This window comes from Heterodontus francisci, chromosome 2 (assembly GCF_036365525.1).
Source record: "Heterodontus francisci isolate sHetFra1 chromosome 2, sHetFra1.hap1, whole genome shotgun sequence".
Classification (NCBI taxonomy): Eukaryota; Metazoa; Chordata; class Chondrichthyes; order Heterodontiformes; family Heterodontidae; genus Heterodontus; species Heterodontus francisci.
Window position 1 is genome coordinate 26,203,652 of NC_090372.1, and position 21,122 is coordinate 26,224,773.

Consider the following 21,122-nt stretch of genomic DNA (forward strand, 5'->3'; position numbering starts at 1 on the left):
CAGCAGCCACCACCCCCACAGTGGTGTTGCTCAGTTATAGAGCTGCTTGCCTCTGTTTGGCTGGCAGCTCTCAGAGGGTGGGACTTCCATCACTGGGGTTCTTGATCCTGTGGAAAGCCCACCACCGTCCAGTTAAGTGCCTAATTGGCACTTGATTCAGCGGGCCTCCCACAGAAGGGGCAACGTGGGGTTCTCGCCATTGCTTTTGCCGAAGGTCGAGACCCCTGTCGTCTGGATAAAATGCTGGCCAGAGTTAATGTTTCAGATCTGTGACCTATCGGAACATCCAGCCTATCCAATCTTTTCCCATGGCTAAAATTCTCCATTCCTGGCAACATCCTCAACTCTGGGTATTGTCTGTGCGGAGTTTGCAAGTTCTCCCTGTGACCGCGTGGGTTTCTGATGGGTGCTCTGGTTTCCTCCCACAGCCAAAGACTTGCAGGTTGATAGGTAAATTGGCCATTGTAAATTGCCCCTAGTGTAGGTAGGTGGTTGGGAATATGGGATTAATGTAGGGCTAGTATAAATGGGTGGTTGTTGGTCGGCACAGACTCGGTTGGCCGAAGGGCCTGTTTCAGTGCTGTATCTCTAAATAAATAAAATAAATAAATCTTCTCTGTACCCTCTCTAGTGTGATCACATCCTTCCTGTAAGGTGACCAGAACAATATGCAATTCTGTAGCTGTGGCCTAACCTTGGTTTTATATTGTTCTAGCATAACTTCCCTGCTTTTATATTCTAAGCTCTGGCTAATAAAGGAAGAAACCATATGCCTTCTTAACCACTTTTTCTACCTGTCCTAAAGCCATTCCATAGCACTATTTGAAGAACAGGGTTCTGGAAAACACTCAGCTCTGAAGCAACACCACTAATACAGACTATCTGGTTATTAATCTCCTTGCTGTTTGTGAGACCTTGCACAAAATTGGCTGCCACATTTCACTACAACAGTGACAATACTTCATTGGCTGCAAAAAACTTTGGAACCACTACAACAAATTTAAATTACCTTTTCTAAATTCATTTATCCATCTGGTGAAATAGTAGTGTATCCAATTCCTAATGTTCTGGCAGAATACTTTCAATCCTTAACAGCCTATTGGAGGTTTCCTACTGCTGGTCAGTCTGATGGTGAGAATGGCCTGCGTTTTCTTGACATCATCACTACAATGGCGGGGCAGGACATACACCCACAGAAATGATCCTGCTCGCACCACACTTTCTTAATATGCAGGGTAGGATTTCTGTGAAATAGCACCAATCCTTTGTATTGGCCAAACTTTGAAGATGCAGAAAGCCACTACAATTACTGCTCTCCTTGACGTGTCCAAACACCAGAAATAGATATAATAATTCTGATGGACAGTTCCAAAGTGATCCTGGCAACATCACCAACTTCATCCCAGTTTTGAGTTTGGGCAGCAACAGCTCAGATTATTTTTGTGGAGCAAGGAGGAGCAGTCCTGCCCTTCTGGCCTCACAAAAATATTTTTTTCACCTATCTTTGAGTACGTCGACTTCTTAGACAACAGATTCTATCTGTGCAGAACATTCACATTGAATCAAAAGCAAAATACTGCAGATGCTGGAAATCTGAAATAAAAACAAGAAATGCTGGAAATACTCAGCTGGTCTGGCAGTATCTGTGGAGAGAGAAGCAGAGTTAACGTTTCAGGTCAGTGACCCTTCATCATTCACATTGAATGCTCCACCTAGTAGATTATAAAAATTGCTTCAGGGTCCTATCTATAGAATAGGACCCCTGATTTAAGCATAGTCCTGAGACTCCCACATGAGTCAGGCAGGTGCCTCAGCTGTTTATTACACCAGTGGTGGTAAGATAGTGTCATGCCCAGTACAGAAATATCATATTCCTAACTTTTAGGATACAAACCTTATTCAATGTGGACTCCTGGAAATTGACTTTTCCTTAAAAAAAACATGAACAATGTGCTGCAAAGATGGTCACTGAAGGACAGATGACCAGACCTGCGTATTCAAAAACTACCTCATTGTTTCGAAAGGACAAAAGGACCCATTCCAGACTAAGAGGTGTTAAACTACTCCCATCCTGAAACCATCAAGGAACTTTCCTGAATTGAATGGATTTCCTCTGAAACAAAGAAGGTGTGAAGTAGCTACATCATAGAATGGTACCCATCCAGACATTAATAATAGCCATGTATTCCACATCCTGGTTCATTGTGTAGTCACATTAGGGGAGAAGGCCATGTGTCAACTAACAGAAACTCTAATTTGATGAAGAGGGGAGATCACAACATCACAGGCAAGAATAAGAAGCCCTGCTTTGCATTCTACACATCAACTTGCTGCAGCAGAGAATTGAAAGTGACCACCAACAGAAACCTACAACACCTCAACAAGTTCAAGACTACAAACACCCACCCCTGCACCTTTAAAAGAGACTGACTTCCTTAGAAGGTTTAACAGGTTTACTGTAAACCACAAACAACTGCCTCACTTTAAACCACTTACCCTTTTCCTCTCTATCTATCAATTCTTGGGTGTGCGTGTGTGAGTGAATGTGTGCATGAGCGATTTCGGGAATTATGTAATAATAGTTATCTTTTTTTAACCTACAAGAAAACCTGTCATTTTCCTGCTTATTTGATCCTAAAAAAGCACTCATGGACTAACTCAGCATTTTAAACACAACATGGCTGTGGTCAGTTGGGAGGGGAACAGTGGGAACCATCCACACCCCTTACCACCTGTCCATAACAATAGCAATTGGTGCAAAACCACTGGTCAGTCGACCACTTTGATTTTGTGATGGAATTCAGGGTTGCAAAGCTTGTTTTTCAGACCCGAACTGAGATGGGAATTAGAAACAGAAACACAAACCAAGGACTGGATTTTAAGAGGAAAAAATGGCGGCCTGCCCATGCACGACAAAGTGCTGCCGCGATCTTAAGCATGGCGGCTCTTTTAAATAGCCAGGGCAGCCCGCCACTCCCAATCTCATGGAGGGGGCGAGCTGTCCATCCCCAGCAATGGCGTCAGCTGCCTGTGCGCAGGTGCAGGCACTATTTTTAAAGGGCAGGCAGCCATGCCGCCCAATTTAATTTTTTAAAGACAGGCCCCCCCAAAATTAAACAAGTAAATTTCTAACACCGCCCAATAACAATTAAAATAACTATTTGCCCTTCCCCCCCCCAAACACTTACCATTTACACCTGACCTTCCCCTCAAAAACTGCACAAGGTTTAAGGTTCAACCCTTCCCACTATCCCCCACACCCTTTACATGTATTTGACCCTGTTTCCACCCCCCACACCCCCCCACACTGATCAACCTATTTTCTCCCCACTCCCCCGACCAGTGTGGCACCTCATTTCAGGGATCAGGCCGGGGATCTGAAAGCGCAGGAGTGCCAGCCGTCCTGTTGAAGATTGTGGCGGGCCCTCAAGATCACAGATATATCTATTTAAACGTATTATTTTTAATTGATTTGAATATGTTAATTGTGGTTCCATCACCCAGTGGCATGGGGGCCACCACAGAGTGTCGCCGTCACCAGGAGGATGGAGCTGGCCCTCCCAGCGTCGAGATGCGTGGCAGGCCTCATCCAGAGCCATCTTCTGGCCCCCACCAAGATGGAACACAACATCTAGGGCAGAACATGTAAAACTGTAATTGACATGACAATTGTGAAACGGAAGGGTTGGGAAGAAACTCATGACAGTATTGAAGGAAACTGATCTCCCTTGCAATGTTTGTATTTTTTGGTGCTGTTTGGAAACTGTTTGGCAATGTAATTTTTACAGATTTTTATGAATAAAGTATATTTTGGAAAAAAAAACATCTAGGGCAGAACAAAATCCAGCCTCAAAACTGAAAAAGAAGCTGGAAAAACAACTTCAGGTTTCTGGGGAAACTCACATTGGTTAGAACTAGATAAAAGGAGACAGAATCCTCCCCAGACCAGGCAGAAGAGGCAGATCAGGCAGAGTGGAGCACCAGCAAGCAGAAGAAAGTGAAGACTGAATCCAAGAGCTGTTTCTCTTACTTAAAGTAGCCAACTAACCAGACCCGGCCACACAGTGCATGGTTTGTTGCTGAAGGACTCGGATAAGGGGACGTGGTAAATCCACATCATCACGACTGTCGTGAGAAGAGCTGAGGAGGTTCTGGAGAAGTGCACCTTGTGGTGAAGACCCCGTACCCGTGGAGTTCAGATTGAGAGGGAACTGCTGTCAGAAGAAGAACAGCAGCTAAAGAAAGGAGCTTGAAGAAAGGAGCTGAAAATCTATCCAATGAACTTCAGAATTATGAAGAACTGTGTGACTGTAATTTGGTGCCACATACGCTGGATGGACAATTCAGTGAAACCATGAGACCATCTCTGTTGTATCTGATAGTCAAGGTACAATTTATAATATATACACTGACCATGGTTGATCTGCTGATTCATGTTTAATTTATGTTGGTTTTAGTTTGAGTGTTAAAGTAAAATTTATAAAATTGAAATCTTGTCCGTTTGTTCAAGAGTTTGTCTTGACTCCTGTTAATTACAGCAGACAAATGTTGTAGTGATGTTTGCATTTAGAAAAATGCACTCATTTTATGTGATGCAAGAGTGTTTCATGCATATCTCTGTACTCATTAATATATACATTAGAATGTTATGTACAGTCATTTGCCTATCACTGAAATTCAAAGACTTGGATTATATGAGAACTACTTGGAGAAATTTCTGAAAGATGTGATAAGGCACTATATAACTACAAGTATTTCTTTTTGTTAGGTGAAAACTTCCCATTGATTAAAAAAAAACATATTGACCAGTTTGTCTAGATAATTAACAACTGGTGCAAGCATGACTTATAAATCCAGTAAATTTCTCACAGCAACATCTTGCTTAACACCTTTGACATAGCAAAACACATCAAGACATTTTCTCAAAAATTGGCACAGAGGCAAAAAATGAAATTAGGAAAGGTGACCAAAAGCTTGGCCAAAGAGGCAGGTTTTAAAGAGTGTCTTAAAGGAGAGAGATCTGGAGAGGCAGAGAGGTTTGGGGAGGGAGTTACAGAGCTTGGATCATGGATGGCTCAAAACACAGTTGGCAAATATGTGGCAAATGAATTGCGGCATGCACAAGATGCCAGAATTAGGGGGAATGCAGAGTTCTCAGAGGGTTGCAGTGCTGGAGGAGGTTGCAAAGATCGGGAGGAATTTGAACACGGAGATGAGAATTTTAAAATTGAAGTGTTGGTAGAGTGGGAGCCAATGTGGCTGGAATTTTCTGGGGCCTTTGAGGACAGGCTCAGAGGTGGTGTGGGTGGGTGGAATATTGTGACAGAAGGCGCCAGAACGGAAGTCCACTGTCTTCATGCCAGATCCAGATTTTGCAAGCAAAGGCAATTATGGCAATTAAATTGCCAATTTAGAGTGATTTTAAGGTTTTTCTTTAATTTTCTAGGAAGTGCATGGGAATCACAGGCTTTCAGACTCCTGGCAAGTACATGGAGATGGCAAGCAAGAAGGCGGTGAGTCCTGGCTTCACTGGACAGCCATCGAGTGAGCCAAGTATGCCATGGAAAAGAGGGTAGAGCAGCATGGGCATTGGATATTGCTGTCAGGAGTGGGGGCTAAGGTGCCAGCACTGCAGGGGTATACTGCCAGAGTGCCATCTGGGAACTGGCACTTGTGTGGATTAAATGGGAGGAAGAGGCGGTGGGGTGGGGTGGGTAGAGGAGGCATCTGCGTAAGAGGCCCAGAAAACCGAGAATGACTGTGTGCCATGGGCATTGTGCGCTCAGATATTTGAAGGTAGCTCAGTCTCTGATGATATCCCAGATCACAAACTTGGCTCCCTATGAGATCACATCTGTGTGATCAAACTGGCCAAAATTCTACACGGTTCTGGCATGAAAGTGGCAGGACTCCAAAGAAAACAATGGCGACCAGGGTCTCCACAATGTTTGGGAGTTTTCTCTTTGCCTTGTTCAGCCCTTACAAGCCAAAAGACAACTTGGGTGGAGCCAGGAACAGGAACTCCATAAGCTGGGAGTTTTCGCTCCTGAGCTTGGAAGGGAGCCCATTGTAGTATTGGTGGCCAGTAGACCAAGTATTTCATGGTGTACTGGTCTCCATAAAGGTGGTCCTCACCATTAGGGTCTAGCCAGGCAGGAGACTCCCCCACTTCCCAACAGAGTTTACTTTTTTTTTACAAAAATGCCTCTCCTCCATGGATGCTAGAGTTTTCATCCTGAAGTGGCACTTGCAGCCACCTGACCCAGACCCATTTAAATTAGGTGCCCTCTCACTGACCATGCAAATTCTAGTTCAGTTGTTAATTGACAGCCTAATGTATGGACCTACAAATATGAGCTACAAGTCATTTTTCATACAAACAAAACCAGAATTGAGTTTATAAATGCACTTTATATTAAAAGACTAGTAAATATTATTATATCAAACAATTGTAGTTTTCACATCATTAAATTGCACTGAAGTCATCATACTCTTTTGAGTCCAGTAGTATCACATGCATCATTGACTGGAGCTTTAGAGAGACAAGGTAACATACAAATAACTACCTTACTTACCCTGAGAAAAGAACAATAATGTTTCCCTTAGAATAAATATACTTGGAATACATTAAAAACATAATTAACTTCAACTCTCACACTGACAACATTCATTTTTGATGTGTCATTGATTTGACTACAGCTGTAAAGCAATATAAAAAATGAAGTGGATGGTAACAATTACACGATACTGGTGTAGCATACAAACATTTTGTTGCACTTTGCAGGCATTATAAGTGAATGGTCTTGTGGGAAATAGAGAAGTAAATGTAAATGGGGAATGTTACTACACCAAACACTATTAGTAAATCCTGTTTCGTTGAACTGGAACCCCACACCTGTCCTTTAAGCATCCTGAGTACTGATTCCACTCAGAAAAGACCTCTTCAAAATTCCCTTTATTTGTATTTTTTATATCCATATTGGATTGAATTCTGGTAAATGCATAATTCGTTCAGCAGTACATTTCCTATTGAAGTAGGACTATGCTTTGAAGAGAATCTCTGTAAATGACATACAAAAAGTCACTTTGGAAATGTTTGCACCACTACCCATTTAATATTAAATTAAGCATTTCAGTACAGTAAAACCAATAAGTAAATAGAAACAAAAATTTACACAAAAGGAAATTAAACTTCTAGAAGATTTTGGTCTCAAACATAAATATGGCAGCAGATTGAAATGACAATGGATTGCAATGACCACCAAAACATGGAGCATTTTAATTTGGATCGGGATTTTCATGCAATTAGCATTTTCACTGCAATACATTACATGCACCATTTAAATATCAATTCCTCAGTATGAGCCGTACCAAATTGTAACCAGTGGCATTATCCTTCCAGTATAGGCTTCATTCAGACATCAGTCTGGAGCTTCCCTCATGCAAAGTAGCCAGTTGTGTAAAACCAATTATTTTTCATTCATTCAATAAAATCAGAAGATAAAGCAGCCCATCTGTTTGCCACATTATCATATATTCTAATTCTTTTTGTATTTATAGTACTCCTTGATGAGTAGAGAATAGGATCAATTTTCCTTTATCCAGCTCATGGGGAATCAGCACTCCTTAGTGCAGGACAGAAAATAATGGGGTGAAGGCCTCTTGGATTTCTACTTCCACTCAGCTGCCTTGAGATTTCCTGGCCCTTCCCCATGCAATGCCATTCGGCCTGCCTATGTTATACCTACAGGCTCTGCATCAATATTTGAATGAAATATAAACAGACTTTCCTTGGTGCCATGCCTCATTCTTCTGCTGTTTTTGCTTGGCCACCTGTCAAAAGCTGGCAGTAAGACCACAGAGCCCAAAGGGTTCTTGGAACAGGCTGAACAAATTCACATGCAAGTGGAGAATTGTTTTCTATCATCCTTCACCTCTCCTGGAAAATGGAAAGCATTCAGGATCTTCGATTGATGTTCTCCGGCAGCAGCTGGAAGGTCTAATCTCAGCAGCCCTGCTGCTGTGCTGACACTTCCTCCAGCACTTAAGCACACAGCCTAGTCTGTCCTCAGAATTCCTCAAGGCCATACAAATAATCCAGAGTGGGAAAACCTTGGGAAGCTTCCTTCTCACTGCTCTCATGTTTTAATTTGATTTTAGTTGTTTGCAAATTGGTGACTTTAAAAAACCTTGGAATCCATTTGTCATTTTGCCATTATTTCTGGCATGTATTGTTGCCACCTTTCTGCTCTAGTTCCTTTTAGAAAAAAAATCCACAGAAAAAAAATTACACTTATCCATTGTGGAGCTGTCCTGTGTTGTGGGACAGTGTAAATGGGATAGTTCTATTTTCTAATTATTATTCAAAAAAGAATGTTAAGTTGCATAAGCATGATGTATCAGTATAAATGAGGTATTCTATACGTAAATAGGAAGTGGTGTGGTACATTAAAATTTTATGTTTGTGTCAAGTATGTGTTTATCTGAAATCAACAGCACCAACACATTTAGAAGGCAGATTTTAGACATAAGGCTTCACATTCCTCGCGGGTATCAAAATTATTCTTGTTTCCTCCACAGCCACCGTACCAGAACCTTTTGCAGACTCGTAATGTTTTATCAAAGAACCATTTTAAGCTGTAGTTGTAACAGTCCCCTTCATTGAGATTCAGCGTACACCAACCTAGAATGGAAAGAAAGAAACAAAGAAAGACAAAGAAAGATATAGTGCCTTTCATGACCACCTGATGTCCCAAAGTGCTTTACAGCCAATGAAGTACATTTGAAGTGTAGTCACTGTTGTAATGTAGGAAACGCAGCAGCTAATTTGTGCACAGCAAGCTCCCACAAACAGCAATGTGCCTATGACCGGATAATCTGTTTTTGTGATGTTGATTGAGGGATAAATATTGGCCAGAAAGGAATGAAACAGACTTGATAAATATGTATGTTAATTGAGTCAATCTTTTTGATTGAATTAGATTAAATGAGCGGAATGTTTTGATTGAAGATATGGGCCATGGAGCGGAATGTGCATGTAAAAGTTTTCATTTAGGAAACTTCATATCTTATCCTCTTTAATAAGGACTGAATGAATTTTTGAGCTGGATCTTCCTCTGTGATCTTGCCCAAAATTGGGTAGGATACAGCAGCACAAAAAGGAGACAAACAGCATTTGGCACAACCTACCAACACTTCCCCACCTTATTCATTTCCTAGGCACTGCCGGTCCCTTCTTTCCTGCCCACTGCATGTAAATGTCAACAGGAGCAAGAACGAACTTTCCAGTGAATTTTCCTGACGGGTTGTCCCTCTTTCAATACAGGCCCCTTCTCCCTCCAATTCAGCAACGTATGTCAGCCAAGAGCGACGTCTCAATTCATTCCATCTTCGCTGCCTCCGGAGAATATTTGGCATCAGGTGGCAGGACCGTATCTCCAACACAGAAGTCCTCGAGGCAGCCAACATCCCCAGCTTATACACACTACTGAGTCAGCGGCGCTTGAGATGGCTTGGCCATGTGAGCCGCATGGAAGATGGCAGGATCCCCAAAGACACATTGTACAGCGAGCTCACCACTGGTATCAGACCCACCGGCCGTCCATGTCTCCGCTTTAAAGACGTCTGCAAACGCGACATGAAATCCTGTGACATTGATCACAAGTCGTGGGAGTCAGTTGCCAGCGTTCGCCAGAGCTGGCGGGCAGCCATAAAGACGGGGCTAAAGTGTGGCGAGTCGAAGAGACTTAGTAGTTGGCAGGAAAAAAGACAGAGACGCAAGGGGAGTGCCAACTGTGTAACAGCCCCGACAAACAAATTTCTCTGCAGCACCTGTGGAAGAGCCTGTCACTCTAGAATTGGCCTTTATAGCCACTCCAGGCGCTGCTTCACAAACCACTGACCACCTCCAGGCGCTTATCCATTGTCTCTCGAGATAAGGAGGCCAAAGAAGTATATATTTATAGGTCTCAGTCTCAGCCAAGGCCCATAAAGCTGGGAGTTTTCTCCCTTTTCAGGGCTCTTCAGATGCTGCAACAGCAATCCTGCTGCAGTTCCTCCTCATTATGTTCTTTGACACTGGTGAGCTTCTTCTTGCCAAATGAGCAACAAGAAGCTCACTTAAAAATTACCACATTGTGAACATACTTTTCCTGGATTTTTCCCTTTATTTTCCTGATCATTGGTATTTTTCCCAATGTGGCCACAAATATGAAGACAAACAAGGAATAGCATATAAACAACAAAGCTCTGATTTTAACTCAGGGCACAAGTGTGGCATGGGGAACCAGCACAAGCAGGAAACACAGACGTGAGGACCGGACCATTTTAACTCCTGGAAAATTTTAAACTTTCAGATCAAACCCCCAGCCGAAAGTCAGTGTAAATGCAGTGGCTGGCAGGTGGGAACAGAAAATTGTGCGGCCTGGGCTAGGAGGAAATCGGGGGAAGGGGCAGGGAGGCCCAACACAAGGGAGGCCATCGGGGGAAGGGGCAGGGAGGCCCAACACAAGGGAGGCCATTTGACCCTTACTTTTGCATGATAGGGAAATTAGTAACATTCATACATTTTGTATAACTGTCACAAATCGGGCTGGATTTTGTTTTCAGCCTGATGTCGGGTTCCATGGTGGGGTTGGCTGGAGAATTGGTGCGGCAGTGGCCGCCATAGAGCCCGATGCCGGGATTGCCAGTTCCGACCTTCCCAGCGGCTGCGAGGCACCGTGGAAGCATCTCTGCCGCTCTGCGATGGGCTCCGACGTTAAATATTTAAAATAGCTCTCTGCATAAATTTAAATTTAATTTATCATGATCCTACCTTCAGTTCGCAATCTTGTGCACATTGCGCGATAGTCAAGTGCCTTCACTTTCCAGTCCAGGAGAAGCTGGCGTCACTGAGGTGGGGAAGGAGTCAACTTGCGTGATTTATATGGGGAAGTAGGGGAAGGAGGCAACACTGCATGGTTTAGTGTATAACTAAACTCCACATTATGTTGTACTGTGTGTAAGGCTGGCAGCCTTTTAAAATGGTGCCAGAACCTGCTCCTGCATCAGGTGACGCCGTGGAAGGGGGGTGGGGGCCATCGTCAATATGTTATGTGGCTTCCCTCTATGTAATCGCAGCAGCGCAGGTCCCATGGGGGGGGGGGGGGGGGGGGGGTGTGACTGCTATGTTTCATGCCCGCTGCCGTTCCCAGCGGCAGGATTACAAAATCCAGCCAATTATTTAATACTCTCACAAAACACATAAGGAGCAATTTTAACCCACTCTGAATGGGACACTCCCGAAGATAAAGTTGCCTCCACAAACTTTCTGCCCTATTTCAGCTCCATTCAAACCAGCCACTGATTTTACCAGGCTTTTTTTTTTTAAAGGAAGTGAGGCCTTCGCCTGACTCAGTCAGGAGCCTCATTAATACATGCAAATTGAATAGGAAGGGAATAGAGGGATATGGGCCCCGGAAGTGCAGAAGGTGTTAGTTTCGGCAGGCATCAAGATCGGCGCAGGCTTGGAGGGCCGAATGGCCTGTTCCTGTGCTGTACTGTTCTTTGAGGTTCCTGATGATATTTTAATCGAGAAAACGTGTCAGGAAAGAATGCAGATCTCTGTGGGACTAGGAAGAGCAGGATTGCTCCTCCAGGCTCCAAAAGTAAAGTCTGGTCCTCTACTGCCATGGGATCCCTCCTTTCTTCCCATGCAGAAGGCCTGGGCAGACACTGCCCCAGCAAACCCCCGCCCCACTGCACCACCCCCTGGGCACTTACTATATTGTGACAGGTGAACTTCAGATGGATTGATTTTTACTTGCTGGCAGCTGGCCATCTATATTTTTGTGCCCACTTCAGGTGGGCAGCTGGCCACTGGGATGTAAATAGGCCTGGGAGGTCAAACAGCCTGAGCTTCAAATTGGTGCCATCACCCCACACCCTCCTGAAATCTGCTCCCAGATAAAAATCTTCCTCATAGAAATATTTATGTCTGTACCTACCATAAATATTGGTGTCATCGTTCTGTTCTTCAAAATCTTCTATAATATTCATGCTGTAATGAAGAAGTTATACATTAATTGCTGAAGGAAACGCTCTATGTTCAAAATTTGATAGTAGATGTCTACAAAACATACGCGATGTCAGGAAATGTTTTGGTTTCTTTTGTGTTTTGAGAATTTATTCCTTTGCATTTCTTCTTTAGAGATGGAGGTGGATAGTTGTTGATCCCAGCTATAAAAATAAATAAAAGATTTTAGCCTTTTTCAAAATGACAGCAAGGCACCCACACCAAATATAAAATGTAACAAGATTGCAATTATGTGTAATTTTCATAAAGGAGTTTTTCAATTTAGATCAGTATATAATTCACCTACTATATCTCAGCTCCCTCAATCACTCCCTACAATCCTCCATCAGCACAGACGAGCCACCAAGCTACAAGTAAAACTAGTCAAATAACGCAAACAAAAACAAGTGCTTTAGTGAAGAGCTTAACTGGCGAGTAGCATAAAGGGAATAATTTTCCAAGGCGGCACAAAGTCTCTTTTTAGTCATTCCTTGATTCATTGGTCATCCTTAACATTGGAATAATGTTTAGAAGGCTGTTAAAGAAGAGTGCACTGATGGTTGCAAATTTCTGCAGCCAAATCTTCCATCTATTACAATGGTTAGGACAAACTTATAATATTATGTGAAGTTGTGGAATGATGATCCATGGCAAAAAGCCTACTTTTGATGCTTTGTTTAGTTGTAGTTCTTATTGATACTTGTGTCATTTCTTCATTTTAAAGAATATAAGAGCCTAGACTGCCTGTACCTCTGAATACTGGAAATATAAAATGTGAGCAGTTAATGTTGAAGGCATTCTTTAGATTATGTTCATGAATGGGCCTACTGCTTTGTATAAGAATTCTTGTCCAGATCACAGACATAACCTTCAGAGACAGAGTACACACAGGAAAGCAGAGATGAAAATAAGGCTTCATTGAGCAATGAGGCATTGCCGGGGAGGTCTCAAGAGAACTACTCTAAAGTGCTAAATGTTGGAAAAAGACCAAAAGAGTAAGGGTGGACCTTGCATCTGGCTTCTCCCGGGTGACGCCTGGGTACATTATGGTCAGGAAGACAACTTCCTTAAAGCTGTCATGCAGAAATTCAGATTGTTCCCACAGGGATTTCAGATAGATTCAAGTGTCCCTGCTTTCACTTAAATCATTTCCAGATCTTGAAACAACATAATTGCCAATTATTTATGTTTCATATTAGCAATCATATTTTGGTGTCCAATTCAGCAAAAACTAGTACAAGCCAAGCCCCTTTCTCCTCAACGCCACTCCAAAGAGAATATTCCCACTAAGGAAAATGTCTTTAGTTACTAAATATAGTGACGAGAAATTCTCACAAGAAAAGGAATTCCTACCTACAGTATGCAATAATCATTTCCATTCCTAGCAGTAGTGCTCAGCTAGAAGTGGAAATAAGATGGAAGGGTGAAGAATGGATGGCAATGAAGTGGGAAGGGGAGGTGGGAAATAGATGGGAGAGGGAAAATTGATGTCATTAAGGGATAATGAAGGGGGAGATGGATAAATGGATGGCAATGAATGAGAATGGGAAGGGAGGGAAAAGAACGGCAATTAAGGAGGAAAAGCATGACAATGAAGTGGGGAGGAACTCAAGGAACTGGATGCAAATGAAGAGGTAAAGAATACAGGCAGAAAGTGGGACTGGTGCTTAGACAAAGGGAACTGTCCCGACTCCAGAAAATTATGCAAAATCTACTCCGGTTGCAGTCAATGGGGGTCGAGGTCAAGGAGGACCTCCAAGAGGTGAAGAGCCAGCAGGCCTCGCTCTTTGCCAAGGAGGCCTCCAAGATCATCTTCCGGTCCAGAGTCCGCTCCATCGAGCAGGATGAGACGTGCTCGCGTTACTTCTTCCAAAAAGTACACAGAGAGAGCTCTGTTATCAGCAGCCTGAAGGAAGAAGATGGCTCGGTAACGTCTTCGCAGTCCGACATACAAAGGATCAGCAAATCCTTTTATGCTGGGCTGTATGACGCGAAGCCCACAGACAGCAGAGCCTCCCAGTCCTTCCTGTCATCTATCACAGAGCTCTTAGATGACAGCAGGAGGGAGGGACTGGACAAGCTGCTAACTCTGGACGAGCTGACAAAGGCCGTCCAGTCTTTCGAGACGAGTAAAACTCCCGGGAGCGACGGCTTACCGGTCGAGTTGTACTCGGCCCTGTGGGACTGGGTCGGCCCGGACCTGCTGGAAGTATACGAGAGTATGCTCCTGGCCGGCAGCATGTCAGAATCCATGAGAAAAGGCATCATCACCCTCATTTACAAGCAGAAGGGGGAGAGGGCAGAAATCAGAAATTGGCGGCCCATCTCACTGCTTAATGTTGATTACAAGATTCTGTCCAAAGTCATAGCCAGTCGAGTCAAGTCTGCTCTGGAGTTGGTGATTCACCCCGATCAGACCTGTACTGTACCCGGCAGGAAGATCTCTGATAGTCTCGCGCTACTCAGGGATACGATCGCCTACGTACGGGACAGGAGGGTGGACACCTGCCTCATCAGCCTGGACCAGGAGAAGGCTTTTGACAGGATATCGCACACCTACATGATGGACGTGCTTTCCAAAATGGGGTTTGGGGAGGGAATCTGCAATTGGATCCAACTGCTCGACACAAACATTAGTAGCGCAGTCTCAATCAACGGGTGGGAATCGGAAAGTTTCCCGATCAAATCTGGAGTCAGACAGGGCTGCCCTCTGTCCCCGGTCTTGTTTGTTTGCTGTATTGAACCCTTTGCTGAGTCTATTAGGAAGGATGCGAGCATAAGAGGGGTGACAATCCCAGGCAGCGGAGGCACTCAGGTCAAAACCTCCCTGTACATGGATGACGTCGCCGTCTTCTGCTCGGATCCGCTGTCTGTGCGCAGACTGATGAGCATCTGCGACCAGTTCGAACTGGCCTCGGGAGCCAAAGTTAACCACGGCAAGAGCGAGGCCATGTTCTTTGGCAACTGGGCTGACCGATCCTTTGTCCCCTTCACCGTCAGGTCAGATTACCTGAAGGTGCTGGGGATATGGTTCGGAAGGGTCGGGGCGTGCACCAAAACATGGGAGGAGCGAGTAGCCAAGGTACGACAAAAGTTGTGCATGTGGGGGCAGCGATCTCTCTCCATTGTAGGTAAGAACCTGGTCATCAGGTGCGAGGCGCTCACGTTGTTGCTCTACGTGGCGCAGGTCTGGCCCATACCCCACACCTGCGCCGTGGCAGTCACCCGAACCATTTTCCGCTTCGTCTGGGGATCTAAAATGGACCGGGTCCGGAGGGACACAATGTTCAAATCTCTGGACAAGGGCGGGAAAAATGTACCCAACGCGGCCCTCATCCTGATGACCACCTTCGTGTGTGGCTGCATCAAGCTGTGTGTAGATCCCCAGTACGCAAACTCCAAGTGTCACTACGTGCTGAGGTTCTATCTGTCCCCGGTGTTGCGAAGGATGGGCCTGGTCACATTGCCGCGGAACGCTCCATGCAGTTGGGCGGTGCCATACCACCTATCCTTCGTGGAGCAGTTTCTGCGGGGAAACACCTTTGACCACCGGTCCATCAGGCAGTGGTCTGCACGGAATGTCCTCAAGGCCCTACGGGAAAAGGAAACGGTGGATCCTGTCGGATGGTTCCCCGAGCAGACCGTCAAAGTCATTTGGCGGAATGCCTCATCACCAGAACTTTCAAACAAGCACCAAGACGTAGCTTGGCTGGTGGTGAGAAGGGCCCTCCTCGTCAGATCCTTCATGCACACCCGAAGTCTCGCCCCCTCCGCACAGTGCCCCCGCGTTGGCTGTGGTGGGGAAGAGACGGTCGCACACCTCCTCCTGGAATGTGCCTTTGCAAAGCAGGTGTGGAAAGAGATGCAGTGGTTTTTGTCAAGGTTCATCCCAAGCAGCTCTGTAACACAGGAGTCTGTGCTCTACGGGCTGTTCCCAGGGACGCACACCGAGACAAACATCTACTGCTGCTGGAGGACTATCAATTCGGTGAAAGACGCCCTTTGGTCTGCCCGAAACTTGCTGGTCTTCCAGCGCAAAGAGTTGTCCACCGCCGAATGTTGCAGACTGGCACATTCCAAGGTCCAGGACTACGTGCTGAGGGACGCACTAAAGCTTGGGGCAGCCGCAGCAAAGGCTCAATGGGGAAAGACCACAGTGTAAGGTTCCCCCACCAAGCTGGACTGAGGGGCTGGATCCATGGGAAACCCCTCGAACTGTATCGTTAATATTCTCAATTGCTGTAAATGTAAAACTGTAATTGACATGACAATTGTGAAACGGAAGGGTTGGGAAGAAACTCATGACAGTATTAAAGGAAACTGATCTCCCTTGCAATGTTTGTATTTTTTGGTGCTGTTTGGAAACTGTTTGTCAATGTAATTTTTACAGATTTTTATGAATAAAGTATATTTTGGAAATAAAAAAAAATAACTGTGGAGAAGCACTCAGGTCAAAACCTCCCTGTACATGGATGACGTCGCCGTGTTCTGCTCGGATCCGCTGTCCGTGCGCAGACTGATGAGCATCTGCGACCAGTTCGAACTGGCCTCGGGAGCCAAAGTTAACCACGGCAAGAGCGAGGCCATGTTCTTTGGCAACTGGGCTGACCGATCCTTTGTCCCCTTCACCGTCAGGTCAGATTACCTGAAGGTGCTGGGGATATGGTTCGGAAGGGTCGGGGCGTGCACCAAAACATGGGAGGAGCGAGTAGCCAAGGTACGACAAAAGTTGGGCATGTGGGGGCAGCGATCTCTCTCCATTGTGGGTAAGAACCTGGTCATCAGGTGCGAGGCACTCACGTTGTTGCTCTACGTGGCGCAGGTCTGGCCCACACCCCACTCCTGCGCCATGGCAGTCACCCGAGCCATTTTCCGCTTCGTCTGGGGATCTAAAATGGACCGGGTCCGGAGGGACACGATGTTCAAATCTCTGGACAAGGGCGGGAAAAATGTACCCAACGTGGCCCTCATCCTGATGACCACCTTCGTGTGCGGCTGCATCAAGCTGTGTGTAGATCCCCAGTACGCAAACTCCAAGTGTCACTATGTGCTGAGGTTCTATCTGTCCCCGGTGTTGTGAAGGATGGGCCTGGTCACATTGCCACGGAACGCTCCATGCAGTTGGGCGGTGCCGTACCACCTATCCTTCGTGGAGCATTTTCTGCGGGAAAACACCTTTGACCACCGGTCCATCAGGCAGTGGTCTGCACAAAATGTCCTCAAGGCCCTACGGGAAAAGGAAATGGTGGTTCCTGTCGGTTGGTTCCCCGAGCAGACCGTCAAAGTCATTTGGCGGAATGCCTCATCACCAGAACTTTCAAACAAGCACCAAGACATAGCTTGGCTGGTGGTGAGAAGGGCCCTCCTCGTCAGATCCTTCATGCACACCCGAAGTCTCGCCCCTCCGCACAGTGCCCCCGCGTTGGCTGTGGCGGGGAAGAGACGGTCGCACACCTCCTCCTGGAATGTGCCTTTGCAAAGCAGGTGTGGAAAGAGATGCAGTGGTTTTTGTCAAGGTTCATCCCAAGCAGCTCTGTAACACAGGAGTCTGTGCTCTACGGGCTGTTCCCAGGGACGCACACCGAGACAAACATCAACTGCTGCTGGAGGACTATCAATTCGGTGAAAGACGCCCTTTGGTCTGCCCGAAACGTGCTGGTCTTCCAGCGCAAAGAGTTGTCCACCACCGAATGTTGCAGACAGGCACATTCCAAGGTCCAGGACTACGTGCTGAGGGTCGCACTAAAGCTTGGGGCAGCTGCAGCAAAGGCTCAATGGGGAAAGACCACAGTGTAAGGTTCCCCCACCAAGCTGGACTGAGGGGCTGGATCCATGGGAAACCCCTCGAACTGTATCGTTAATATTCTCAATTGCTGTAAATGTAAAACTGTAATTGACATGACAATTGTGAAACGGAAGGGTTGGGAAGAAACTCATGACAGTATTGAAGGAAACTGATCTCCCTTGCAATGTTTGTATTTTTTGGTGCTGTTTGGAAACTGTTTGGCAATGTAATTTTTACAAATTTTTATGAATAAAGTATATTTTGGAAATAAAAAAAAATAACTGTGGAGAAGTTCAGAATAGTATACTGGGTTGGGCGGCAAGGCAAGTTTCAGCATTAATGGGCCGGATTTTGTGGTCATCCTGACGCCGTTTTGTATGGTGGGGAGGGGCGGGGGGCCGAGAATCAGGGCAGAATTTGCCGCCACAGAACCTGCCGCCGGGAATCCCTGTTCCGATACGCCTTCCTGCCCAGAGGACAAATAAGGGCCTCTTCCCACCGCTGCTGGGATTTTACCAGCAGTGGGGGGGGCCGCCACTGCACGGGGAGGACCTTGTAAACTGAGGCGCCCTCCCTTTGGGCTTGGGGAGGGGGCTACTTTCTTCGTGGCCCGTGGAGGACTCCCACTGGGAACAAATATACCCCCGGGAACCTTCTGGGACCCTCCACCCATTGGATCGAATGCCCAGCCCTCCACGCCCTCACCAGGGCCTTCCGGACTGGCCCCGACGACCCCGCCTCACCTACCTCTTGTCTGGGTTTCCACCACTGGGCCTGGGTCCAAGGCCTCTGCAGTACTGGCAGTGGCCACCGCTTCTGGTGGCACTGCCGATACTGCTGAGCTGCCAGCCCTGTGATTGACCGGCAGCTATTGGGGTGGGATTCCCATCCCGATTAAGTGTTTAAAGGGACGGGGATCCCGTCTCCTTAAACTTTGACTCCAAAGGACCAGAGGATCACTCCGGGGGTTCTGAAAAAATGCAAAGGTGGTAATTCCCAACAGCCCCACCCCATCCCCCCATCTTTTCGGCCAGGCACCGGGAGCCTGCCTTCTGCAGCAAATCCAACGCAATGTGATGGAGTGAGGAAAGAAAATACCGCTGTGAAGGGAGGAGGGAAAGGAAATGTCAGCAAGAACTGTGCTGAGGAGTGGCAACTTGAACCGAGACAGCTGAAAGAGGGAAATCAGGTCTGTTACTGAGTTGTCAGCTTTCTAGGAACTGTGCTAGCTTTCTTTAAGCTACTAGTCGGCTTTTGTCAATTTTCTACATTGATGTGTGTCTTACAAAAGGAACTAGATAGAGCTCTACTAACATGCCCAATTTCCATTGTTCCTGTTCATGTATGTGCATATGGCTGGAGTTTAATAAAAGAAACTCAATTTTACTTTAAACTATTTCCCGATTAATGATTTAAGAGGTCTCCCACAACACAAACCTGTGTTCCATGAATACTTAAGTAGACCTTAGGTACAATGTAATGTCTTTTTTCACCAATGAAGTGATAATAGGAATGCTTGTCCATACAAAGTAGGAAACGGGCCGGAGTTTTATGCCATCCCTCCACCCCTGGGAGCGGGCTGGGAGGCAGGGGGTAGGCGGGGGTGGAATAAAATTGTGTGGGAAATGGGGGGTGCCATTCCTGTCACCTACCCACCCCAGCTGCCATTTTACCAGCAGCTGGGGTGGTAGCAAGCGGCTCGCCCGCCCGCCCCAGGCCAATTGAGGCCCTTAAGTGACCAATTAATTGCCTCAGAGGAGCACAAGGGGGGGGGGGGGGGGGGTCACATTATGGTAATGTCACTCGATTAGTAATCCAGAGGCACAGACTAATGCTCTGGTGACATGAGCTCGAATCCCACCAGGGCAGGTGGTGAAATTTGAATTCAATTAATAAAAATGTTAAATTAAAAAGCTAGTCTAATGGTGACCACGAAACCATTGTTGATTGTTATAAAAACTCATCTGGTTCACTCATGTCCTTTAAGGAAGGAAATCTGCTGTCCTTACCTGGTCTGGCCTACATGTGGCTCCAGACCCACAGCAATTTGACTGACTCTTAAATGCCCTCTGAAATGGCCTAGTAAGCCACTCAGTTTCTCAAGGGCAATTAGGAATGGGCATCGCCAGCAATGTTCACATCCTATGAACGACTAAAAAGCATTTCCAACTGAGGCCAATTAAGGGCCACATAAAATTACAGCATGGCTTCCAGGCCTGGGGGAGGCAGGCTCGCCCCCAACTTCTTAGTCAGTGGGCCGGACCTCCGTCACAACATAAAATTCCTGCCAAATTTTCTTTTCCCAATTCTTTGATGAAATAAAGAACTGGGCACTTTCCTGGCATACTTAACTAGCTGTCGACATTGATGATCCAATACCACAGTTACGATTGCTAGCAAGGTCTGGAAAAACAGACCAAATACTGACTAAATGGAGGCAGTGTTGGCTTGTATATGACTGCAGCCTCTAGGATTGTTTTCAGCTGGCAGGATTTCTGCTAGAACACTTCCATAATGAACTCTTTAATTTGTGGGTGTACAGAGACCATTTACTTTCCATCTTGAGGGAGTAAAAAAATTATTAATTGTAAAGATTTAAAAAGACTAAGCTCTACCATTTGTTATAGGGAGGTGTAGGAGTAGGGTACTGGCAACAAGATGAATTGAAAGATTCCCATGCATGGGATTAGACATGGGAAAAAAAAAGTAAAATAAAGCAATACGTTAAAAGCCTTTCCTGAGGGCAAAACATGGTGAGATAACAAAATATTGCTTCCCATCATTGAGAGGATAAAAAGCAATATAATGACTAGCTTAGTGGGCTTTACCATTGAAGTCTTGTAACATGTAATCCTAGTTTGAAGACATAATGCGACCAGCCTATCCACTAATGCTACAGCTGGAAACTGCTCTGAAATTATAGCAGTTTAAAAACATTCAGTGAAATATTTAAGTTATGTATTAGTTTAATTATGCTCAAAAATATATGTCCTTATAAAATAATTGTTCTGCTAGTTTGCAGTAAAATGGCCTGGAGAAACATGCTAATACTACAACTTCACCAAGGAGAAAGTAGCCCACTTGATTGACACCCTGTCCACCACTGTAAATATTCACTCCCTCCACCACTGACGCACAGTGGCAACAGTGTGTGCCATCTGCAAGATGCACTGCAACAACTCGCCAGGGGTCCTTTGATAGCACCTTCTAAAATCGTAATCTCCACCATGTAGACAAACAAGGGCTGAAGGCGCCACCATCTGCAAGTTCCCCTCCAAGTCA

General features: G+C 45.6%; 1 protein-coding gene across 1 annotated transcript in view; it reads right to left on the reverse strand.

Annotated features, from left to right (window-relative positions):
* Positions 1-6,464: 6,464 nt before the first annotated feature.
* LOC137380552 (collagen alpha-6(VI) chain-like) overlaps positions 6,465-21,122 on the reverse strand; it is a 174,268-nt gene continuing 159,610 nt past the window's right edge. The window contains exons 34-36 of the mRNA XM_068052548.1: positions 12,123-12,219; positions 11,988-12,040; positions 6,465-8,683 (exon numbers count right to left, since the gene is read on the reverse strand). Of these exons, the coding sequence (XP_067908649.1) occupies positions 8,508-8,683; positions 11,988-12,040; positions 12,123-12,219 (326 nt within the window). The 3' untranslated portion in view covers positions 6,465-8,507. The remainder of the gene's footprint in view (positions 8,684-11,987; positions 12,041-12,122; positions 12,220-21,122) is intronic.